This window comes from Eptatretus burgeri, chromosome 4 (assembly GCF_056783735.1).
Source record: "Eptatretus burgeri isolate ZD-2024b chromosome 4, Ebu_testis_v1, whole genome shotgun sequence".
In the NCBI taxonomy this organism is placed as follows: domain Eukaryota; kingdom Metazoa; phylum Chordata; class Myxini; order Myxiniformes; family Myxinidae; genus Eptatretus; species Eptatretus burgeri.
The window spans coordinates 76092578-76118825 of record NC_140964.1 but is presented as its reverse complement, the minus strand read 5'-3'; the positions used below and the strand labels follow the sequence as shown (position 1 = coordinate 76118825).

The following is a 26248-nucleotide window of genomic DNA, read 5'->3' as shown; positions in this document are numbered from 1 at the left end:
ACAAGATGGACATTGCAGGGAATTTGAAGGAGGTGGGCTTGGGTGGATTATCGAGGGAAGAAAAGAACGAGGATTTGGATGGGGGATGATAAGAGGTGGTGATGAACAACTGTTTTGAAGGCCTGGAGGGAAGAATGGGATTGAATAGAGTGAGGGAGTTTATTCCAAAGGCGGGAAAAAAGAGGCATGAAAGAATGAAGGTGAGCAGTGATTCGTGAATTTCGTAGTTTTACCAGAAGGGGGTTGTTGGCGGACCTTGAGCGCCCTGCGGAAATGTGGTGGGGACAAATCACAGAGAGAGTGGGGTTGGGGGGGTGAGGCTGGAGAGGAGACGGTATAAGACAGAAAGACCACCGACCAGCCTGCGGTGAGAGAGTGAGAGGCCCAAAAACTCAGCTTCATTGCGGGAGATGCCAATGATCCAAAATGCTTTGGTTTCTACAGCGTGAAGCCGAGAAAGGTGGGAGGCAGGAGAACCAGCCCAGAGGGGAGAGCAGTACTCCATCAGGCTGCGGACAAAAGCTATGTAAGTGGTCAGGAGCGCAGGTGGGCTGAGGAAGGACTTTGCACTCCGGAAGATTCCCAGTCGGCGACTGGCTTTGGAGGCGAGGTTTGAAATGTGGCTTTCCGAGGAAAGGTCATGGCAGATAGTGAGACGTAGAAGCTTGAAAGAAAGGACTTCTTCCAGAGGATTGTTGAGAAAGTGGATTGGGGGGGGGGGGGTTCTAAACGGTCCTTTCAGAGAGACGTAGTGAGAGTGTGATATTTGTCTGGATTGAAAGACATGTTTGTGCTTTTATCCAGATCTGCAATGAGCGGAGAAGCTGCTGCTTGCCGGTCTGAGAGATGACCGATGGTACGGCAGAGGGTGGAGTCATCACCAAAGAGATATAGAGGATTTTCCAGAGAGTCGGAGAGATCATTGATGAAAACCAGAAAAAGAACAGGGCCCAGAACGCTACCTTGAGGAACTCCAGCCTGGACAGGAAGAGGGGATTGAAAGAACTCCATTTAGGGCCACACGTTGACTGTGACAGGAGAGGAAGTCTGCGAGCCATGAGTGGAGATGGCCTTGGATACCATAGGAAGAGAGTTGGTGAGCAGGGCAGGGTGCCAGACCATGTCAAAAGCACGTGATACGTCCAGGGACACGACTCGGATTTCCTGTCTGGCATTGAGGACCTCCATCCATTGTTGGGAGAGCAGAAGCAACATATCCAGGGTAGAGTGACCTGGTCTGAAACCTTTGGTGGTTTAATTGCTCTATTTCCTCCAAGGCATCAAAGCTAATTTTCCACTTGCGTCAACTCCCCCCCCCCCTCCATTCTCCCCACCATTCCAACCCACAATCTTTTTTTTACCCCCATTAACCCTACCTTATCCAACACTACTACTTGTAAGTTACTGTCTCTTTCTTTCTTTCCCTGGTCGTTTATGTGTCCAACTGTTTCCTCACAATACTACTGTCCATTTGCTGCTTTTTACCTTCTGCCATCTCACTCTTGTAAAAGCCTCAATTTTTGTATCGAAAATAAATAAATAATACACAGGACACTTTGTCCTGATCGAATGTAATCGCATGTTTCAAGTTGGGGCTACGTGAGAGTAAAGTCATTCCACACCAATAGTTTTCTGGACAAAATGGAGACCTCTCGCACTCTGTGGAATTGCATCATCCTGCGTGAACCGTTGCGTGCTGGTTACACAAACTCAGTTAAAAAGTCGTTTTAAGGCATCACAACATACCAGGGTGACGTAACTGTCACTTCGATGAATATGGGACCAATAAGGTGCCTGCTTTGTCGCTGTCTCCAAAAAAGGCAGTGAGCAGTTTTTCCCCAATATTCTTTTTTTTCTTTTGCACACAGTGGAGGCTCATGGAGGAGTTGGACAACAGAATGGATCGGGATGTAACAGAAGAAAGAAGGGGGGGGGGACAGACACACCAACAGCAGCGTTGAGGGACAAATTAGGGTCGGGGTGGACAAGATGGATACAGAAGCAAACTCTCAGGAAGGGAAAAACTGGGGACTTGGAAAGACGTTGGCTTGGAGAGGGTTAATGGAAGTAGAAAATACCATGGTTTTGGACGGGAGATGATCTGAGATGGTGGCGAACAGCTGTCTTCAAGACCTGAGATTATATTCAGTGTAGACGTAACTTTTGAAATTCAATGTGCTTATGTGGTGCTCACAGACACTGATCAGTAACCAGCAAATAAATAAACCGGATAATTTTGTGGGTCATTCTGTCTCTGTCTCTGTCTCTGTCTCTGTCTCTGTCTCTGTCTCTGTCTCTGTCTCTGTCTCTCTCTCTGTCTCTGTCTCTGTCTCTGTCTCTCTCTCTCTCAACATTTTCTGCTTCATTACGTTGGTGTGTCATGCTGTTACAAACCACGTCATTCCCTCTACTTCTGGCTTGGGAGAACGAGCACATTAGCAATTCTGCTAATAAAAGCATTCTCTCAGCAATTTAATTTGATGGACCAAGCGATGTATTGAGCCAAATTGCGTGTTGTCATTGGATGGACTAGTGCGTAAATATTGTGAACACTTAAACCGTGTAGCTAGCATGAGCGACTGAAATATCATGATCACCATGACATCATCAAAAACTGCAATAGAAAGATGAGAGATTCACTTATGCTGCACTTTAACTAATCAATCGTCTGATTGAACTGGCTTAAAATGGTGATGTCCTGGTTTATCTATAAACAAATCCGATTTATAGCATTTGTAATCATTCATTCAAAATGTAGAAACACTTAACTAATATAATCAAACAAATTCTTGAATTTGCATCAACAGTTCCTTCAGTTATTTGCAATTATCAGAGTTGAACTAACAGTGCAAACGCACGAACACACACCATTATGATTCTCAGTCATCTTTGTATCACCCACGCACACATAAAGCTCATTTTCCTTGCCCCTTTCACGTCCAGTTGTTCAGCCAAGGTTATTGCTTGCACTTTGACAAAACTGACCTTATTTTGGGCTCTTCATTCAGGCTGGAAGATTGGAGAACATTTCATGAAAACACCAAGAAAAACATTTCACCAAATAAATAGTCTTTGTTTTCCTTCAAGCATTTCCACTTTTGTTAACACCTTGGGTTGTTGGTGTGGTTTGGGCTGGCAGATATCCTACAGCAGAGGTGAGAAAACCCAATAACCTGAAAAGGTAGGAGCGGGCTTGGAGAGGGTTAATGAAGGCAGAAAAGACCACAAGTATGGTTGGTTGGACACAAAATGTCAGGTCAGGTTAGATCTGTGACCTGCTACAGGTACCATGTAAACCTGTACTAACCTGTTCCATGGTCGGGTTGTCGGCGACTAAACCATCTCCCCCACCAGGTTTTTTGGTGAGGAGGGTGTTTGGATATGGACACCCAGCAGTATTAAAAACAAAACCTGTCAAAGGGCGGAGGAGCTCCTTGTGAGCCAACGGCCATCCATATCTAGTGCCCAACTGTGTCTGCGGACGTCCTCCTGCAGTTGGGTTACTTTTTTATTCGGAGGTTGGTGGCAGGATTTGCACTCTGGTCACCGTAAAACCCTTCATTCTGCAAAACACAAAAAAAATCTGAAAACCCACTCCGTGGGAGTACCTCCTGTGCAGCTTACCTTCGCAGGGCAGCTCACCGGATGACGGGATTGGGGCAAAGCCTTCGGGACCCCCAATATTTGATGATAGAAGGGAAACCACAGGGTAACATCCCTGGGTCAGAGTGCAGGAGAGTGTGTCGGAGTGGTGCTGAGGTGTCGTCCACCAGACGGCGGTCTCCTTGGGTTAACCTGAGGCGGTCCCTTCGGGTGGGTGCCTGGAATGTCCTATCCCTAAGAGAGGATGATCACCTGAGCTCAAGCGTTTGAACATCGGGATTGCAGCTCTCTCTGAGGTTCGGAGACCGGATTGCGGCGAGATAATGGTGGGTGGTTACACCTACTATTGGTCTGGTCGCTCTGATGGTTACCATGCTCAAGGAGTTGCTGTAGCTGTATCCAATAAGCTGACTCCAATGATAATTGAGGTAACACCGGTTAACGAGCGTATTATGAGATTAAGGATTCGTCACTCCTTAGGTGTCATTTCCCTGGTCTCTGTTTATGCTCCGACTGAAGCGAGTGATCTCACCGTGAAGGACGCATTCTATGCCACGCTCGAGTCTGTGGTTGATCAGTGCCCCAGACGAGATACACTTCTAGTCTTGGGGGATTTCAATGCATCGACTGGAACTGATAGGGATGGTTATGAGGTGTGTGTTGGTCCCCATGGGTCAGGAACTATGAACCAGAATAGCAATAAGTTCCTTGAATTTGCAAGAAGTCATGGACTTAGGGTGGCTGGCTCATGGTTTCAGCGCCCACAAGCTCATCGCTGGACTTGGTATTCCAACGCTGGCGGTGTGGCAAAGGAGATTGACCATGTCCTCATTGACAGTCGTTGGAGGATGATCCAGAACTGCAGGGTCTACCGGAGTGCTCAGTTCCTCAGTACTGACCACAGGCTTGTTGTAGCAACTCCAAAGCTGCACCTTAAATCCTGGAGAATGGTACCATCCCAGCCTTGGCTGGATGTTGGCAAGCTCAGGGATGAGAGAGTAGCTGAGGAGTTTGCGAACAGGCTGAGTGGACACTTGGGGGGTCTGGGTGCTTTGGAGGGTCCTGAAGAGTTGTGGAGTACCTTCAAGACCACCATCCTTGATGTTGCCGGTGGATGTCTTGGAACTCACCGCAGGGCAAAGAAGAATTTTGTCTCTCAAGGGACACTGGATACCATTGACCAGAGTCACAGGGCCGGGCTGAATGGCAGAGCTGAGCTGTTCGGGGAGCTGAGGCGTAAAACCGTACGTGCACTGAGGGTGGACAAGGAGGCCTATGTGTGAGGAATCTGTGAGGGGGTAGAGCATCACCTGTGGACAGGTGATTCTCGTCCCTCTTACAGGGGAATTAGCGCATTGTGTTCATCCAAGCCCATCCCTCGGAGCACTGCAGTTAGAGCAGAGAGTGGTAGGCTCTTGACAGAGGAGTCTGAAGTGAAGGCCCACTGGGCCGGTTACTTTGAGCGGTTGTACCAGGCTGATCCCCCAGCTGTCGACTTGGACGTCAAGGGTGTTACAATCCCTGTTGCTGACCCTCGAATCAACTGTGGTCCACCTTCGCTTGTGGAAACACGGGCTGCGGTGAACCAGTTGAAACGGGGCAAAGCTCCAGGGATCTGTGGCATCCATGCTGAACTTCTCAAGGCTGGTGGAAATGCTGCACTCGTGTCGTTGCATGCAGTTTTGTGCTCTGCCTGGAACACAGGCATCATCCCAACTGAGTGGAAGAGGGGCCTTGTTGTCCCTCTCTGGAAAGGGAAGGGTGATCGCCAAGACTGCAACAACTACCGAGGGGTGACGCTGCTCTCAGTGCCGGGCAAGGTCTTTGCTCGGATAATTCTCGATAGGGTTCTCCACCATCTGCTTGAGCACCAGCGTCCAGAGCAGTCAGGCTTTACACCAAAGAGGTCAACGATTGACCGTATCCTTGCCCTTCGTGTCCTCACCGAATGCAGACGAGAGTTTCGGCAGGGGCTGCTTGCACCCTATGTTGATCTCTGTAAAGCGTTCGATTCAGTGAATCGGGATGTCCTCTGGAGGATTCTTGGTCTTCGTGGGGTGCCACCAAAACTGATCGATCTGATGTCTGAACTCTACTCTGGTACTGAGAGTGCTGTGAAGTGTGGTGGTACCATCTCTGACTTATTTCCAGTTGTTACTGGAGTTCGTCAGGGATGTGTACTTGCCCCCACACTTTTCAGCACTTGTATGGACTGGATTTTGGGGAGGATGTCGAAGAGATCAAGTTGCGGTGCATCGTTTGGGAATGTCAAGATCTCGGACCTTGATTTTGCAGATGATGCAGTCATCTTTGCGGAGACTTTAAACATCCTCTTGGGGGCCCTCAAGGTGCTGAATGAGGAGTCGGAGCCACTGGGATTACGGGTTTCTTGGGTCAAAACTAAGATCCAGGCTTTCGGTGACATATTGGATGCTGCTGTCCTGTCTGTGTCTGTTTGTGGTGAACATGTTGAGGTCGTGGAGAGATTCACTTACCTTGGCAGTGATATTCATGTCTCTGCTGGCTGCGAGTCAGAGGTCAATAGACATCTAGGTCGGGCCTGGGAGTCATGGATTCACTGGATCATGGGGTGTGGCGCTGCCGGTACCTGTGCGGGAGGACGAAAGTCCGAGTCTTCAGGTCCTTGGTACTTCCAGTCTTGCTCTATGGATGTGAGACTTGGACTCTGACCAAGGATCTGAGACAGAGACTTAATTCCTTTGGTACCAGGTCTCTTCGGAGAATCCTTGGCTATCGCTGGTCGGATTTTGTGTCCAACGAGCAGTTGCTGAGAGAGACTCAGATGAGATTTGTTACCTGCATAGTCCGTGAGCATCAGTTGCGGCTGTATGGACATGTGGCTCGTTTTCCTGACGCTGATCCTGCTCACCAGATTCTCTCAGCGAGAGGGTGTCATGAGTGGAGCAGGCCAGTGGGCCGACCATGTGCCTCGTGGTTGCAGCAGGTTGACCATCATCTCAAGGAGATGGGGATGGGCCTGGCATCTGCCTGGGGGATGGCCAGAAGGAGGCCCCTGGAGTACCGGCTGAAAGTGGACGCAGCGACGCGCTGTTCTGGCACATGCTCCCATACCTGACCTGTTGGTTGGTTGGTGGTGGGGGGGGGAGTCGTGGTCGCCAATACCAACAAGATTTGTGTATATACTAGAGCAGCGTTTCTCAACCGGGGGCCCGTGGCCCCCCCAAGGGGGCCATCGGCCTTCGACCAGGGGGCCATGAGCGGACGCCAAAAAACTGCGATTCAGAATGCAGAAGCTTGTAATGTACAATTAAGGTGACGAGTCTCCGGTCATAGTGTCAAAGTAAAAAGGGTAGATGAGTTTAGCCACGATTTTAAAAGAGAAGGCGGAGCCCACAGAGCATTCATAGTAAACCAATGTTTATAAAAACGTGAGAATTTTGTTTTTTTCAATTTTTTTCTCAGATGTCGAAGGTTCGAAAATGGAATGACAGCTATGTGAAGTTTGGATTCACGAATGTCAGTCGAGATGGCATGGAATGCGCGAAATGTCTGCACTGCTCGGTCGTGATGTCAAATGCGTCACTACGTCCTTCCAAACTTTCAAACCATCGCGACAAGATGCATCCCGGAAGGAAGGAAGATAATATCAACGCTCTGTCTGCGAAATGATCACAATATGACCGTGAAGCGACACTTCCCAAATTTTGATTCCGGCCAGAAGAAAAACCTGCTCTTCAATCCAGCTACGAAGTGGCATACCGAATTGCGAAGTGCAAGAAGCCGCACACTATTGCTGAGGACCTTATCAAGCCATGTACAGAGAAAATGGTGGAATTGATGATCGGACCAGAGGCGAAAAAGAAGATCCAGCAAGTTTCGCTCTCTAATGACACGATCCGACGACGGATTGACGACATGGCCGCTGATGTGTGCCATCAAGGTTGCTCCGAAATCAAACAAAGCACGCTCCAGGCTAGCTTTCAATTAGACGAGTCTACCAACACCGCCCTGGAGAGCCAGTTGATCGCCTTCGCTCGCTATGAGAGAAAGGGAAAGATGAAGGAAGAGTTCTTGTTTTGCAATACCCTGCCAACCACAATGACAGCAGCAGATATCAAAGCTATTGTGGACTCTTTTTTTTTTTTTTTTTTTTTTTTTTTTTTTTTTTTTTTTGAAGCTAATGGACTCGGTTGGCAGAATTTCAAGCACATTTATAGTGATGGTGCCCCAGCGATGCTCGGCGTCAAAGGAGGGTTCGTCACGCTTGTGAAGAACGAATGGCCCCATGTGACGTCCTCCCACTGTTCGCTACACCGATACGCTCTTGCATCAAAGACTCTTCCGCCTCGTTTGCTGGAAGTCATGGACATCGCGGTCAAAGTGATCAACTTCATTCATGTGAAGGCCAAAAATCATCGGCTCTTCCAACTCCTGGCCAATGAAATGGGAGCGGAACATGTTGGACTTCTGTTCCACACCAAAGTCCGTTGGCTATCGAGGGGGAAATGCCTCTCTCGGCTGTATGAACTCCGGGTTGAGGTGGAAATCTTCCTGCGAGACAACGAAAACATCCTCCATGTCCACTTCGACAATGAAGAGTTCGTCATGATGCTCACCTCCCTGGCCGATATATTCGGCCGACTCAACGAAATGAACCAGTCCTTGCAAGGCCGTGATGTGACAGTCAGTGACGTTCAAGACAAGCTTGCCAGACTGTCTGCTCGAATGGAAGTCTGGCAGGCACGAATCAAGGCCGGGTCCACTGCCTCGTTTCCTTTCTTGGACGAGCACCTGCAGACGCAGAGGATTGAGCTTCCCATCGGCATCAAAGATTGCATCACTAGACATCTCGACAATCTCTCCGCCGAGTTCAAATCGTATTTCGACGATGCACCGTTGGATGTTCCGCCGTGGCACAAAGACCCGATTAACGCCAAAATTGAACCTACTGAAGACGAAGCAGAGGAGCTGGCAGAGTTGAAGGTTTCAAAAGCAATGAAGCTGGTCTTCAGTAACAAAGAAGACCTCTCCACCTTCTGGTTGTCTGTTCAGGATGCGTATCCACTACTCAGCAAGAAGGCATCCATAATGCTCATTCAATTCGCCACAACATATCTTTGCGAATCTGGATTTTCTGACCTTGCGACCATTATAACGAAGTCCACAAACCGTCTTGACTTTGGGAACGATATTCGCCTTGCTGTGTCCAAGACGGAGCCGCACACAAGAGGCCTCATCAGACAAGCCCAACAGCAAGTGTCTCATTGATAGTCTTAAAAGATAAATCAAAGTAAACATTTTTCTTAGCAATACAGAGTAAATAAATTTCATAAAACGAAATCTGCATCTTTTATTGAAGGGCAGGAGACCACGATTGTTAAGCGACTCGGTAGGGGGGCCATGGGCCATCAAAGGTTGAGAAACGCTTTACTTGGGTAACTAGATGACCTGTTAACTCATTGGGTTCCCGTTGTGACAGCGGTTGATTAAAAAAAAAGAAAAAAAAGATAGCTCCAGCGAACTACACCGCTGAGGTTGTTTGCATTGATCAAATAATCCCGAAGAGTACTTGACTGAATCGGGAATTGATTTTTTAATAATTTTTTTTCGTTGCCCGATTTGAACGAAACTTGATATTGCGGGTCAATGTGAAAAAAAAAACCGAGAAAAGAAAGTCGAAGAAATTATTGTGCGTAATCTTCTAAACACAATTTTATTTATTAACGAATATGGAAGTATTACATCAAAATGGCGGTTTATTTTATGCTTAAAAAGAAATCGTTCTTTGTCTATATTAAATGTTTGAAGATTTAAAAATAAATCATTTCAAGAAAAAAAAAAAAGATAGCTCCAGCGAACTATACCGCTGAGGTTGTTTGCATCCCCAAGAGTACTTGACTGAATCGGGAATTGATTTTTAAATAATTTTTTGTTGCCTGATTTGAACGAAACTTGATACTGCACATCGCCGGCGAATGGTGAGTAAGATGGCACTAAAATGTTTGCACTGTCATGTAGCGTTTTCGCTGTATTTCGGGAACATACATACATACATACGTGATGAGAGTTTCAGTAAAAAATATACGTATATATGTATAGATAGATATAGTTGGTTAAGCTGTGGAGAGAAAAATGAGATTGAACAGACAGGAATTTTGGTTCCTTCGGTTGGAGAAAAGAGGAACAATACAAATGAGTGGATGTGAGCAGTAAGATTTTGGGATCAACAGGCCCAGAGATTCTGCTTCATATTCAGAGATGCCAATGATATTGTGGGCCTTGGATACCACAACATCAAAACATGATGGGTGTGAGGTGGGGGTGCCAGCCGAAAGGTGAAAGTAGTACTCCATTAAGGTTCAGATGAAGGCCTTGTGGTCTGAGAGTAATTATGATTTTTCTAAAGAAAGATTTTCCCCGATGGAGGATGTCCAATCGACGGCTGGCTTTGGAGGCCAGTTTGGCTCGGTGGTTTTCACTGGAAATGTCATGGCTGATGAAGAGGCTGAACCTCTTCCAGTGGATGACCAAGGAAATAGAGAAGTGGGTTCATTTGATTATCATTCTGTGACGATAGAGTGAGACTGAGATTTTCCAGGATTGAAGGACTTGTTCCCTTTATCAGCAGAGAGATGCAGATGCAGTCGTCCCAGCAGAGGGTTAGGGTACGACATGGCACAAGATGGAGATTCTGCCAATGGCAGAAATTCAGGTCAAAGTTTAGAGATTGAGTCAGGCCCATCATCATCATCATCATCATCATCATCATCATCTGATTGAGCGAACTTGGTTTGTTGCTTTCACATCGTAGTTTGTTGCTTTTACGCACGCCCTCACCTTTTGATTGTATTCCACTCAATTTTACTTGAGTCACTACACTAGCGGTCGCAACTCCTGTAAGTGTGGTGCCCAGAACAGGAATCGAACCCAGGCCACCTGGGTGTAAACCAGGTATCCTAACCACTAGACCGTGTGGGAAGTCAGGCCCATGGAGTCACAGAAGTTGTTTGCTGCCGTTCCCTGTCTGGTTGAAGAGCAAGGTACCAATGCCCAGCAACTTGGCATGGTTAAAATCACCACGTGTGAAGAAGTGTCAGGATGTGTGCAGCTAGCTTACTTGGAGATTTGGAGGGGTGCGAGCAGTACAGGGATAGTAAGAAATAAATGGAGTTCTTGATGTAAACTGCGACTCCACCCCCGCGATGGAGTCAGGTACCCATCCAAACAGAGGAGACAATAGTTGGAGAGATGTGGAGGAGGATATTTGTGAATATGTTTTCATATCCTTCGGTGGTTGTCTTCCTGAATTGTGGAAAGATAACTACACGTGACTTGGGATGCTATCGAGAGTCGAGCACCCCCACCCCCACCCCCACCCTCTTTATTGTTGATCTTGTTTCAATTGAACAGAATAATTTTGGGTGGAATGCAATACCATTGACAAACATAGCAGACAACGTGATGACTTATGGACGGATCCGGATGAAATTTTGTGGACAGGTTCAGTGTGTGACGAGGACAAACTGATTAGATTTTGGTGAAGGTCCGGATCCGGATCCGGATCTGACTACTAGAATTTTTAAAGTGATTCTTCACCGTTGAGAGATCGGGTCAAACCAATATATAGCACGATATCTCAAAAAGTTGTGGACGATTCGGATGAAACTTGGTGGACACGTTGGGTGTGTGGCAAGGACGATTTGATTCGATTTTGGTGAAGATTCGAATCTGGATCTGGGTACGAGCATTATTTAATCTTAAAAGTGATTCTTCAGCATTGACAGAGCCAGAAACGATACAGTTCTGTATAACATGATATTTCAAAAAAGTATTGGGCCCGATATGTTCTCGTGGATGAGGCATTACGGGGCGGAGGTATGCGCTCTACCGAGTGCCCTTCTAGTTTGTTGATGTTTTACTTCCCTCTGCAAGGGACTTTATATAAAAATGCCAAATTGTAATTTTGTTTCAATCCACTAAGTGGTGGTGTTCACCTGGTTGTGTGATCGGTGTGCTCTCAGATGGCAGACATTAATTGGATTTCTCTTGCTGTTCACTTGCGGGCAGTTTGGTCTCGTGGATCTGCATCAGCTGTCAAGGTGCGTATAACCGCTCCATCACACTCGAGGTGGTACATATGGTGGGTAAACTCCTGTAGCACATGTATGATGGAGATTTATTGAAAACTTTTTGACAAAGCTGCACCTTAACTTCTCTTCCTTGAAAGGTAGTGGGCATTGAGACCTTCACAAACCAGTCATGGGTGCTCCTTGATGCAACAATAACAATTATTAATGTTTTATTATATCTCGCTCTGTTTCTTATGCCACACTAAATAGGCTCTATGGCCTTTCTTTATTACGATGAGTCATCGTTGCCCTTCGGTCACACCAAAGACTTTAATAAATGGTACGTGCTGCTTCTTTGCTTGATGCTCAGCATTTAAAAAGGATAGTGTACTGACAAACAACTCCGAGTTGGTAATAACAGTGCAGGCTTTGATGGGCCTAATGACCTCCTGTGGCGAAGTTCCTTGAAAGGGAACTCGTATTAATGGGCAAATTGTACCTATTGCAGATGGGATTTGAACTTTGAACATGGGTGATCCATGTCCTACTGCATCACGAGGCCATTGGTTCAGATAGGAACACTAAACCGGCCAACCCAACCCTCACAAAGGCTTTTTAGTCTGACCTTTTTAGAGAAAATTTCTTCAATAGTCATCCTTTTTGGGTTGGCATGATAGGTCAGATGGCATTTGCCTTCTGACTCTAAATTGTCACCCTGGCGTTTCACAGGTGACATGTTGCATCAATAAATACACTCCATTGAATGGAAGTTAAGTGTTACGGCATTAGTTGGTGGAAGTTAAAGATCCTTTGTGTCCTTCGCGAAGAGTGGGTGAGTTATCGCCGGCACCTTGAACAAATTACAAATTCCTGCTCTAATTGTTGCTGTGAAGGTAACGGCAAACCTTCAGGTGTATTCCTTGCCACGAGACCGATTTGAAAACCTGTCGGACAGAATACCATCGAGCTTGATCCATCCTCCTAACACGAGAAGTACAGAAGCAGACCGAGTTCAAATGGAATCTTACTATATTTCACCGTCTGTCTGTTCCCAGGTACCGCAAAAACGGCTGAACCGATCGCAACCGTTTCTTGGATGTGTAATCCTGGGACCCTTTGGAGTAAAATAGGCATAAATATAATAACATGACCCCCTTGGTGGCTCTTGTAGGGAGCGGGTGCTTCCAGTTGTCCAAATTTTCACTTCCTTGTTGAAAAGGAGTGAGGTTACAGCAACAACAGATGGTTTACTTTATTTTAACTACTTTCACAACGGTAGGTGTTTAAAAGTTTCTTTGTTGGTGGTGGAGGTCGAACATAGTTGTTGCTTATTTTTACAGATAAGTGTTCAACAGCTCGGGCGGTTCGACTGTGTTCAATGTCGTGACGCTTGGTGGTGAAGTGTGTCTTACAGGACTGTCATTGTGCCGTGGCTTCCGGGTTCGCTTTTGTACATTGGAGTGATCTACTGCGGCTCTCGCGCCATGTCACAAATGGTGGGTCTTTTGCTCTCTGACCGGTGTGGTGACCATGCATTTACCACCATGATTGCAACCGCACCGTGTTGTCACTTTTAATTATGTTGCCATTGCCAAGCTGTGCCACTTGGTACATGAAATTTGTGTGGAAGTCGCTCACCTTTTTGATTAATTCATTTTCTGAATCAATTTTAGTTTATCATTCCCTCCAACTTTCTATCATTCCACACGAACTCAGGATCCCAAGAAAATGAAGCACTTGTGATGTATGGTGCATACTTTGAGAAGATGTCCAGTCGGTGTTCATGGTCATTACAAACCCAGATGATTGAGATATTTGATACTTGATTGTCCAAAACCTTGAACTTGAGTGCCCAACATTAGGAGACATCCACTTATTACATCAGCAAACTAGAACTCGGTAGAGTGCATACTTCCGCCAAGCTGAACAGTTTACGTTTTGCATCTCAACTACAGGTCGGATCTGGATCCCGACCTCCAAAATGGAATCGGCTTGTTCTTGTTACTTTTCCCCAACTCATCCATCAAGTTTTGTCGTAACTCGTCCACAACGTTTTAAAATATCGTGCTCTGTGTCGTTTTTAGCCCCATCTCTCGATGGTGAAGAATCGCTTTGCAAAAAAAAATAAAAACTTATTGTAACGGGATCCGGATCTTCCCCGAAACCGAATCGTCTCGTCCTTGTCACAAACACGCAACATGTCCACCAAATTTTGTCCGAATCGTCAATAATTTTTTGAGATCTCGTGCTCAGACAGACGGGGGTGAAAACATAACCTCTGTCCACCTTCGCTGGCAGAGGTAATGAGCAAAATATTTTCCCCTCCCCCCACCCATTTGACTCAAGTCCCATATGCTCCTCCCCTTTTTCCTTTCCTGGGCTGATGTCTTGTTAAGAAGAAGTTATGACTGCAGAAATGTCCAAATGCTTTCCTTTGGGTCCTGCTCTGTGTTGCTGTTCCTTGTGTCATCAATCTCAAGTTCCTTGTGTAATCTGCTGCACTTTAAGATTCGAAATGAGAGGCATTATAACAAGCCGGTAGGCGGACATGGGTCGTCGGCCGTTGCTAGGCAACGGAGGGGTCCTTAGCAATGGTTCTTTCTCACACATAACTAGGACATACCATGAACCTACCATACCAGTTTCATGTATATCTGACTCGTAGTCTCTGAGATAAAACGAACTTCGTTTTTTTTAATTGTTTTCGACAAGGGTTCATTCAAAGTCTATCTTCTCCGACATTTTTCATAGAATCCGGCTGGAAATTTTTGACAATATGGCTGAATGTACTGCCCACAGTCGCTCGTGGCTCGATTTTTGATTTTCGAAAAAATAATTTTTTTATGATTTTTTTCAAAAATTTCAAAGTCCTGTTGCTAGGCAACGGTGGTGTCCATAGTAACGATTCTCATTTGCACACAACTAGGTCATGGTATGAACCTACCAACCAAGTTTCATCGAAATCACCATTGTATTAACGGAGCACTGGACCGGACAGACAGACAGACAGACAGACAGACAGACAGACAGACAGACAGACAGACAGACAGACAGACAGACAGACAGACAGACAGACAGACAGACAGACAGACAGACAGACAGACAGACAGACAGACAGACAGACAGACATATCGACGGAAATACTGATAATAAGGGGAGATCAAAAAATTTTTTTTTTTTCGACTTGATCGACTACCCAACAGACAGACAAACATATCGACGGAAAAAGTGATAATGAGGGTAGAACAAATTTCAAAAAAAATTTTTTTGAAAAAATTGTTTTTTTCGACGAGATCGACTACCCAACAGACAAACATATCGACAGAAATACTGATAATAAGGGAAGAACAAATTTCAAAAAAAATTTTTGAAAATTTTTTTTCTGACTACCCAACAGACAGACAGACAGACAGACAAACATCGACGGAAATATTGATAAGGGTAGAAAAAAAAATCTCAAAAAAATTTTTGAGATTTTTTTTTTGACTCTATCGACTACCCAACAGACACAGACAAACATATCGACGGAAATACTGATAATAAGGGTAGGAAAAAAAATCTTTTTTTTTTTCGACTAGATGGACTACCCAATAATTTTTATTTGCTTTGACAAGCAGGTGCTAAATTATCTTTTGTATGCAGCACAAGAATGTGAATAGCATCATTGGCTGAGGGTACAGCTGTGCCATTGATGCAACACCCTCTTATAGGTTAGTGCAAGAATTTAGAATTTAATTTTTTTGCCAGGGTGCCGGCAATAACTCGCCTACTCTTCAGGAAGGACGCCGTGGGATCTTTTATGTCCCCAACTAATGTTGACAGATGGGACTCTTTAACGTCCCCAACTCATATATGAGGGATGACATGCATTGATGCAGCGCCCTGCCTGTGAGACACCGGAATGACAGTTTGCAGCTGGGCAGAGTTTCAAACTCGGTGTAGACAGCTTCGAGGCCAATATGTGTCCCTCGAACTCGGCCATCTTGGCCAGCCCATGCTGAATCGTCGAGTACATGGGATGTAAGTTTTGGTATGTTACAATAAGTCGGTGTCCAGTCTGATGTAACAACAGCAACACATATTTTAACCACTACCCCCTCCACTCCACCCCCCCCCCCAATCGTCATTTCTCTGCCGGCTCCCTTTCCCTCGTATTCCTCTATTCTCTTCCCCTCACCCACCCCTACCAGCTTTCTCTTTATTTCATTACCAGCAAATACCACCTGTTGCTTTGCTGACGTGAATACTAAAGGTGGAGGGAGAAAAAAAAGAGGGGGAGAGGGGTGGGGAGATTGGGGGAGAGGGGAGGGAGATTGAGGGATGGGGTAGAGGAGGGAGAGAGATGGGGGGAGGAGGGAGAGGGATGGGGGGGAGGGGAAAGGGAAGATGGTGTAAGGTGAGAGGAAGGGAAGGCAGATGTGCAGTGGAGAATTAATTACCACCCGGACGCATCCAGAGACGAACACCACCTGGACACATTCGGAGACAGAGGGGAGGGGGAGAGTGGGAGGAGGGTGCAGAGCAAGGATGAGTGAGAGTGAGATGCTTTATAAACGTGCGCGCGCGCGCACACCACACACACACACACACACACACACACACACACACACACACACACACACACACACACACACACACACACACACACACACACACACACACACACACACACACACACACACACACACACACACGGCTGATGTCGGCAACAACCCAAAAACCATGAGTAACTTTCACTGAAAAACAATACCGCATTTATCTCGACGTTTCAGGGATATGTTCACAAACATTAATCTTTATAAACAGCTACGTGTGACGGGTGGAAAAAAATTTGGCTCAGTAATTTCGAAAACATGTTAATACGGCAAACGGCTTGGAAATCGGGTGTTATTTCACAACCACTCGCTCAGGGCGGCGGAGCATGAACCACTCGCTCTGAATGATGTGGTGGGCAAAAGCGTCAGCAGTGAGTGAACGATTCGCTCAGAGGGATGTAGTGCAGTTCCGCCATCGACTTTAAGGCATTCGGCAAGTGGCTTAAGCACTCCAATTAAATGGTTGATAATGAATGGTTGGCTCAGCTGTCGCTGCATATCATATGGGATTCCTTTAACTTTAAAGCCGGTCTTCACCACACACACACACAGCAGTTAATGAAATAAAATGAATTCGTTCAAATAACGATTTTATCGATATAAGAGTTGCAGCTTAATGCAGAACAACCTTGGAGACATCGCAAAGTTCAATCGTCACTGAAAAACATTGCAGATAATCCACCATTCTGCCTCCTCGTCTGTGCAAGTGTCATGTGGTACATCGTTCGCGGTCCACGCAAACGTTATAACTTTATTTAAAAATGTCTGTTTTTCACCAGATTTGGTTTGATTCCCTGTGGAGAACTCCGCGAAACCTTTGAAAATATAGACACAGATCTGGCAGATGCAACGGAGAAGCAATCCCTCAGTGGGACAGGGCACGAGGTCAAGCAATGAATGCATTAAATCGTACAGCTCAATGAAGCTGCTTAATTTTGGCGAGTTACTAAATCTTATGTTCACTCAATATAATTCTCCAAACAGTAGAAAAAGACAAGTTTAATGCTTTGGAAATTACACATTTTCTTGTGTATGTGTGGAGGAGGGAACATAACCTTGGTTGCTTAAAGTAAATCGGTACATCGGCTTAGTTATAAGACTCGTTAATTTCTTTAAATGATCAGATTTCACAACAGATTTCAACACTTATTTAGTCCGGACGATATCCGATCCTCATAACTGAAATATTTTGATGATGTACTTTAATTAGTCCATGAGAGCAGATCGTGGAAAATCGTATCGTATAATGCATGAAATTGCTCGAAGCTCTGAATTTGAAAACTATAGTACTTACAAAAGCGATGTGTTCAGCGATTCATAGCTATAATGAACATTCATTCGATAATATTAGTGAGGAAAGACTTTATTGTTAAGAAATCGTTGCTTACCAAGGGAAAAAGTGACCCAGGAAGCGCCTGAAGACCCCAGGGAGCGAGGTGACCCAGGATCGATCGCCCAATGAAGGATATAATTAAATAAGGCTGTTAATTATCTTCAAAAGGGGTGTTTTAATTAATCCAAACATCCAATTTTCACTCGTACACTTCCTTGGAGTCTTTTTTTGGTGTGCATACAAAGTTTCACGCTGCTCGGTTTCATGGTTTTGGAGTTATGGAGGAGACACACTGATGCACGCATACACGTATAGATTTCCTTCTTAATTTGGACCCATTCCCTCTTGCTTTCATCATGACGAACTCCGAGCTGTAATTAAAGCTTCAAATCTCATTCACCATATCGATTTATTTGGCGTTTGATCTGAACTTCAATCGGTCCGTTTTGTACAATCATTGTATTCTGGGATGAAATTCCTTTTCCTCTGTACCACTCTGACGCTGTTGCAAAAGCATATGCCTGTCTCTAATCGTGATCGTTATGATAATAGAAAATGTCTCATTCTGTGCCCATCTTTCAGCCGATTCCAGTCTTCCTGGCTTTACAGAGCGTTTCAGAATTGGTGCGCACTTTGGCTACGGCGGTTATCTATGGAAACGTGAGTACATCAAACCTCACAACTCCCATGTCACCAATCCATAATCGTTTATTTTTGATTCAAGGCCAAATACTATTACGGAGAGTAATCGTGCATATGACGTGGAATTTATGACTGGTGTTGGCTTAATGGTTAGGGTAGTGGGCTTGGGATCCTAGGGTCCTGAGTTCAAATCCCGCTCAGCTGTTGAATTAACACCAGGTGGGGTTGACTCTGCCTGTCATCCTTCCGAGGTCGGCAAAATGAGTGCCAGCATGCTGGTATACTGTGTCGGAGTGGCGACCCGTCCAGGATTGTTCCCAATAGCCAAGGAGACTGCTTCGGCGGCACCAACGCTCTGCACAGAGTATGGTCCTAATGGATGGATGGATGGACGTGGAATTTGAATACATTTGAAGGCAGGAGAGGGATCATTAATAAAGGGAGGATTGGGAAGGAAAGTGAAGGTAAACTAGAAAGCAGGGGGGGTGTCTAAAGTGGTTGGGAAGAGGGGAATGTATGCAACATCATTAAAAAAATATAAACCCTCCATATTTTTTGGACAAGTGATATGTCGTGTGGCTTCTTTACGGATCCGTTAGTTATCTCCACCACAGAAGGTCGATGGAAGTTATGTATTCACCCCTATTTGCTTATGAACAGTCTATCTAAAAACATTGACAGATTTGGACAAAACTTGGTGAACAGGTTGGGTGTGAGACTATGATGGATTTATTCGATTTTGGTGAAGATCCAGAAAAGAGTAGTTTTTAATTATGTAAGTGATTCTTCACCATTAAGAGATGGGCCCAAAAAACAATATATAGCATGGTTTGAAAACGTTACGGATGGGTTATTGCAAAACTTGGTGGATGAGTTGGGTAGTTTCCAAGAACAAGCCGATTTAGATTTTGGTTAAGGATCCGGATGCAGATCCGGCCCATCAGTGGGATACAAAACATAACCTGTTCAGCCTGGCAGTGGTATGCGATCTATCGAGTGCCATTCTAAGTTCACATTGATCTATGGCATTATCGTAGCCTCATATTGGACAAAATTTCATAGTTTATGATGACGACCTTCTGCATTTGATACATTAAATGGTTGGAACTGGTTTTACTCATGATGTTTCTATCATGCCTGCATTTTGGGTTTGGCCTGTTTAGCATAAACTATCTGAACCCGATTGCTCATGATGCTGTGAGCCCGGGTTCAAATCCCATTTCCTTGTATTTGTTTGACAATATCCTTGAAACACATGCTAATGTATACCGACTTCCACAGATGTCTTTGTGTTGCATGCGATACATGTATAAACTTCTCACTGGGCCTCAGATCACTGAAAACGAACAAAATAAATGCACGTTTTGCTCTTCATGGGACACTTTCAAGAGAAGTCCTATTATCCGCTGTTCCACCTATTGTAAATGATTAGTTACATTGAGCTGCTTTTTGGTGGCAACACCAATTTCACACCCGCAGAGCAGGCTCACATGGTACTCCATCCATCCATTAGGACCATACTCTGTGCAGAGCGTTGGTGCTGCCTAACCAGTCTCCTTGGCTATTGGGCACAATCCTGGATGGGTCGCCGCTCCGACACAGGATATCAGTGAGCTGACACTCATTTTGCCGACCTCGGAAGGATGACGGGCAGAGTCAACCCCACCTGGTATTAATTCAACAGTCGAGTGAGATTTGAACTCGGGATCCTAGGTTCCCAAGCCCACCACCCTAACCATTAAGCCTTCACCAGGCATACGTGGTACTGAGAGGGTTGTATTCTGTGTTCCAGCTATGTTACTGGAATGTTATGTAACAGCTATGTAACAAAACTATGTAAATTTTTTTGAAAATGTGGGCAGGTCTTCGTTTGTATGAAACAAAATTGTCTTGCCTCGTCCACTAATGCAACAATGTTTTCATGTTCCAGAGAGTCACCGTGCCTCAACTATTGGGGTAAGACAAACTCACGATTCATTTTTATTCATAATCTTTGCTTGAAGCAGCCTGATCCTTAAAAAAACACCCACTGAATGTATGAGAAAAGAACCTGGTGATGAATTTCTAGAAACCTTTGATAAATAATCACACTGGCACTTTTCAGGTGTGTTGCAACACAAGCAATCGAGCTGACGGATACAACCCTCGTGAAAGTAATTTCTGGTTATTAAAAAGCTCCATCTTGGAGTTTACAAAGCCACTTCTCTTTTCAAAAGTAAAATGACAGGTCTTTTGTGACTCGGCCCTAATAGTGATTACGATGAGTATGAAATTCACGTGCAATGAAGGCATTTGATGAAAGTGCCTGATTAATGGCAGCCATCTGTTGCCATGTTCTTTACCTTAATCCACCTAATGGACACCCTCCCACAGTCTCGTGTTGGTCACACTCTCGCTTTGCCTTCCATTCATCGAGCCTCAGGTGAGCTGATGTCTGGATCTTGGGTAGGTAACGGTATACAGGTATATTTGAGATGCCAAATGACCCCCATCGCTATCTTTCCAGCTTGACGCTCAGGCTTGCAGGTGGGCCATGTACCACTGCATCTGCGCAGGTGAGGGTTTCTATGGAGTGCCACAGAGATGAATTGTCTGTTTCATTACAGAGTTTCAGCACAACGTCATTGACTGAAGCCCCCTCTCCCCTTCTTTAGGTCTTTACAAAACGTTTCAATTCTCGAAGAAAGCACAACCCCTCAGGTATGGTGACGAGTTAATAGTAGAGTTTGAGGTGAAATAAATGTGGTAACGTCGAAATCGTTGTCAATCATTAAAATCATATGACGTGGATTGGTGACGTGTGTGTTGATGCTGATGCTGTATTTGCAGTGATTTTGAACAGCATTACATCAACTGCATAGTCAGGTCAGTCAAAGGTAACGCTGAAACTAGTCTGCAGGTCCAAGCCTGGTTACCAAGTTTTATGAACCCTTTGAACCCTGGCTGAAAATAAAAATTACCTTTGGAAAAAAAAAATAACAATTTTGAATAATTCTTTGCTTTAAATAGAAGTCAATTATCCTCTCCTTCCCTTTTCATATACAAAGACGAGGCTCGTGGAAGAGCTGGAACACAGAATGGATGAGGATGAAACAGAACAAAAGGAACCGCAGAGTCGAGGGACAAAATAGACAGAGACTGGGACAAATAAGGGATGCAGGGAAGGACGTAGGGGGCGACAAGATGAATACAGAAGGAGAGGAGTGGGGGGTTACGAGAGTAGAGAAGATAATGGTTTTGGATGGGGGATGATGTGAGATGCCAGTAAACAGCTATCTTTAAGACCTGGAGGGAAGAATGAGATTTAAGAGAATGTGAAAGTTGGTTTCACACGTGGGAGAAAAGAGGAACAAATGAGTGAGGGTGAACAGTGATCCTGGATTTTGGAAGTTTCACCAGAAGGGGGTTGATGGTGGACCGCATGTGCCCTGCAGAAACCTGGGAAGTGGGGGACAAACACGGAAAGATCAGAGGGTCCAAGACCAGAAAGGAGGCGGTATAAGACAGAGACCACCGACCTGTCTGCGACGGAAAAGTGATAAGCCAATCGACTCAACTTCAACGTGGGAGATTCCAATAATCTTGGTTTCCACCGCGTCAAGCTGAGCAAGGTGAGGAAGGGAAGCCAGCCAAGAGGGGAGAGCAGCACTCCATCCTGCAGATGAAGGCCTTGTAGATGGATAGGAACTCCGAGCCATCTAAAGTGTCCATTGTCCATGATGTACAAGTATCCATCAGGTGTGCTGAGGAGGAACTTTGTATAACAGAGGATGCCCAGTTGGGAGCTGGCTTTGGAGGCCAACTTTGAAATGTGGTTTGTCCAAGAAATATTGTGGCCGATAGTGAGATCCAGGAGTTTGAATGACTGAACTTCTTCAAGGGGATTGTTCAGAAAATAGACGGGAGGGTTTTCCAGACGCTCCTCTGAAAGAGAGGACTGTCAATAGTGGGGCAGATAACAGAAATTTTTGAGTGAAATCGTGCAAATGATGATACAAGCATCAAATTTGGCACATTTGTTCTCCAGGGGATTCAAATCAAATCTGCCTGATTTTGGCCATTTGAAAATCCAAATTTTGAAAAATTTGAAAAAAAAAAAAACTTCAAAAAAGTCAAGATCACAAATCGATGTTGGATGCTGGCTGAGATTGGTGAATGTTTCAGAAACATCATCAAAGACGTTCCAAGTCTGCCATGCAGTTTTCTTCCCTTTACCGCGGAAGGCAGACACGACGTCACATCCGGTGAACGCATGGAAGTATGGGATCCCTCTAGCTTTCTCAGGCCCTATTGCAGAAACTACCTCATGGACTGGAATCCATCGTGCCTTGGCTCCCTGGCCAAAGGCAATCCACATGTTCTCAAGACCTAGTTCCTGTAAGGATGGCAGTACAGATATTGCTATGACTAGTACGTCCGTGTCATTAGCCTTAATGATAATGTACTTGCTACCATCCGTCGTTGCATCCCTGGCGTGTACAAATATTCGAGTGTCAGCTTCTTCATGACAACATGGAGACACAGCATCCAGTGACTTCCTTGTGTTGCTCATGGCATCTTATCCTTTTGTGACAATGACTGTGCTTGTCGTCTGTGCTTCACACATCTTTACTACAAGGAAATGAAACATCTCGGTCTTGTTGCTGTCATCTCGAAGAAAGCTTCTCCAGTTACTTGGGTCTTACTGGTTCCTGTCACACTTCTTCCGATTCGTTGCCCCCTTTTCGACCTTGCCTCGGACTTCAGACTTGACTTCTTGTACACATCAAACACTACGTCCACCCTCTCGTACCTGGCACCATAGGATTCCACCTTTGGGGTGATGTCTTCTTTAGCATTGTCATCAAATATCTTTGCAGTGCATGGAGGTAGGGCATTGATAAGTGCTGAGCCATCAATCATGACTGTATCTCCCCTTGGTTCTCTGTCTGGGATGTTCACTTGCGCTTCAAGAATTTCAGCCAGCTGTGACTTCAAACTTTTTTGAAGTTTTTATTTATTTTATTTTATTTTTTTCAAATTTTTCAAAATTTGGATTTTCAAATGGCCAATTGGGCAGATTTGATCAGAAAGCCCTGCAGAAGAGAAATGCCAAATTTGATGCTTGTATCATAATTTGCACGATTTTTCTACTATCTACTACACTACAAGTACCCTACATATAGTATGCACCTGTTATTAAATTCCACCTTGAAGATTCACACAAACACGAATACTTTAATGTGGGATAGAGCTGCCAAAACCATATACAGGTTGTCGGGGAGTGATGGGGTGTTTATATGGTAAATAGCCCCGATGCACATCTCTTCTCCAGGCCATATTTCTGAGCAGCCATGGGAATCGAACAGACTGACACCAGTGCATGCAATGGCAATGTGACAAGGCTTTATACCCACTCGGCACGCCACCAACAAGCTGTTCAGTACCTTGAGTAATTGTAACACTCTTGTTCTCTAAAGTACTGCTTCAAAGGATATGATATAAAGCTGTCTTTCTGCCAAAATGATTGTGTGCTAAAGAGCCGATCGTGTTCACCATCAAACGAGAACAAAATGCTTGTTGAATTTTGTTCCCCTGTGTTGTACAGGTTTTAATGGTGGGTTTGTTTGTTTTTGCTTGCAGTGTGGTCGTTCTGTTGCTGGCATCCCAGCCACTCGGTAAGACACTTTGGAGGATGGAAAAAGGGGTGTTGGGGGTAGGGGTGGAGGGTCTTTAGCGATGTTGTTATACAGTACCTCCTGGGTAATTGTTGAGGGTTTGTAAAATGTGGATGGACGGGGGTGGGGGTCAAAGGATTAAAAGTTTTCTTTCCTGATGTTGGGGATCAAAGATTTTGTAAAATGGTAGTATCTCCTGATGTTAGGGGGTCAAAGGGTTTGTAAAATGCTATCTCTGGTTAGTTGTTTACAGATGAGATGTTTCCACTATTTTTTTTAACGGATTTTTATTCTCCCCCTTTAAATGCAAAATTTTGATGACTGGTGCATTTGAAAATACATTGTGATGTGGTGAAGTATGTGGAATCATAAGTCCACCAATTGGGTGATTTAAATTAGAGTCAATATGTTAAAATATAAACAATAATGTAAATTGCCATTTATTTATCTCAAGTGTTGCTTTTGTTTAAACTTCTGGAAAATTTCAGTGCTTTCTTCTACCTCTCGACACATCGACTCCTGTCTTTAAGGGGTGAAAGTTCCACAGCCAAAGCTACAAGTTTCAGACATTTTGCATGAACTTGCTGTTCTCAGCACTGGCTTTTTACAGTGTAAAGTTTTTACTTTGCTTCTCCTTTGGTTGGCCAACTCCCCTCTCTGTATGAAAGTTGGCAAACGTCACTCCTGTCCCCAAAAAGTGCACAAAATCAGACCAACTAGAGTTCATAGAACACCTTACCCCGCACTGTCTTGCGAAACAAGGAAATGGGCAGTCTGCAAGTGGCAAATTTGATTGGTCGTCATGACGTAAAATGTTGTAATATTTTGTCCGAGTGCTGCTAAACGGAAGGGTTTTGAAAGTGCCAAAAAGGCGATTTGTGTTCTGCAGTCTTCAAGTATATAATTAGATTGAAATAAAATAAAGATTTTAAAGGTCGTATTAATAAATTATCGAAGTTTATCGCCGTTGATGTAGCTTATTTTACACCACCCCATCAAACACGTTACATGAGTTATCCGTGCTTGTTGTTTGTGTCCTTTACGGCATCCTTAAAAACAGTAAGTTTCTTGTTTGGAATGATTTTCAATTTTGTTTCATTGCCAGACAGGCAAAGTAACACAAATCATCTCCTCTCTACACATGTGTGATCACTGATCAGGACAAATTCAGTCAAAGTACTACGAAACTACAGGTTCATGTTTTGATTTGTGTTCAAAATATAACGTTCAATTGAAATCAAGCCGTTTCTCAATCATAAAGTGACGTTTGTAGATGGACAGACAGAAGTGAACCAATTGCTTAACCCTGCTTTTCGCTTTGTGTACATGGGGGTAGCAACTACAGAACAGTGATCTTGCTTCCAATTACAAGCAAAGTTGTGGAATCCATCATTGCTTCTGATATCATCTTTTCTGTTTTCAAACAGCCTGATCTGTGACCATCAGTTTGGATTCCATCTCTGTCATTCAACTCTGGACATGCTTCTGTTCCTTTCTCAGCAATGGTTGGATGCCCTCCATCGAATACAAGATGCCAGGACTGTCTCCCTGGACATATATCAGGCATTTTACACAGGCTGGTATCCTGCTTTGATTGCCAAGCTCTCCACCTGTGGTATAGTAGGCCACCTTAATTCTTGAACTTCTGACTTCCTCCACTCATGCAGTCAAGGTGTGGCCATCAATGACACTCTCTCATCCCCTCTTACAGTGGAGGCTGGAGCTCCCCAAGGCAATGTTTTGGGCCTAGCCTAGTCGTGTTCCTCATCTGTATTGATGATCTCTCCAATGCTTTTGAAATCCCTCTTCGTTTTTGTAGATGACTCCATATTGTCATACAGGACCCCCCATCTCACTTCTAGGCAGAGAGCAGCTACATTTCTGCTGATCTGGAGATTATTGAACTCTGGTCTGCCAAATGGAACAAGTTTTTCAATCCTGGAAAATCACTCACTCTATTGCTGTGGATGGATTGCCAAACAAACCCACCCATCGATTTCCTTGGTCATCCACTGGAAGAGGTTCAGTGTTTTGACCATCAATCATGACCTTTTCTGGGCCAACCACATAGCAAAGCTGGCCTCCAATGCCAGCTGCGGACTGGGCAGTCTCTTTCAATCCGTCTTTCCTTTTTTTTTTAATACAATGTCGAAGCTCGTATGAGAGGTAACACACACAATGTACAACAAGGGGAGTCGGAGACAAGAGGGGTGGGAGAAGGAAGGAAAAGGGATGGGGGTGGAGTAAACAAGATGGACACTGCAGGGACTTTAACATCAGAGCTCCTCAGCCTATAAAGCCTTTGTCTGGAGCTCAATGGAGTACAGTACTGCTCTTTGCTATAGGCTGGCACCCCAGCATCACATC

At 44.8% G+C, this 26248-nt stretch overlaps 1 protein-coding gene across 10 annotated transcripts in view; it reads left to right on the top strand.

The window, feature by feature from the left end:
• The window catches only part of SLC35D4 (solute carrier family 35 member D4), a 98664-nt gene that overhangs the window by 63536 nt on the left and 8880 nt on the right, over positions 1-26248 (top strand). For 5 of the 10 annotated variants that reach the window (XM_085878749.1, XM_085878752.1, XM_085878746.1 and 2 more), the window contains 9 exons: positions 11607-11684; positions 13057-13150; positions 18165-18242; positions 20155-20180; positions 20598-20646; positions 20731-20779; positions 20879-20924; positions 21054-21089; positions 23847-23881. In XM_085878749.1, coding sequence (XP_085734875.1) covers positions 11607-11684; positions 13057-13150; positions 18165-18242; positions 20155-20180; positions 20598-20646; positions 20731-20779; positions 20879-20924; positions 21054-21089; positions 23847-23881 — 491 coding nt within the window. Of the gene's footprint in view, positions 1-11606; positions 11685-13056; positions 13151-18164; positions 18243-20154; positions 20181-20597; positions 20647-20730; positions 20780-20878; positions 20925-21053; positions 21101-23846; positions 23882-26248 lie in introns of all 10 variants that reach the window. The other 5 variants (XM_085878750.1, XM_085878747.1, XR_015057561.1 and 2 more) reach the window with 4 other exon arrangements.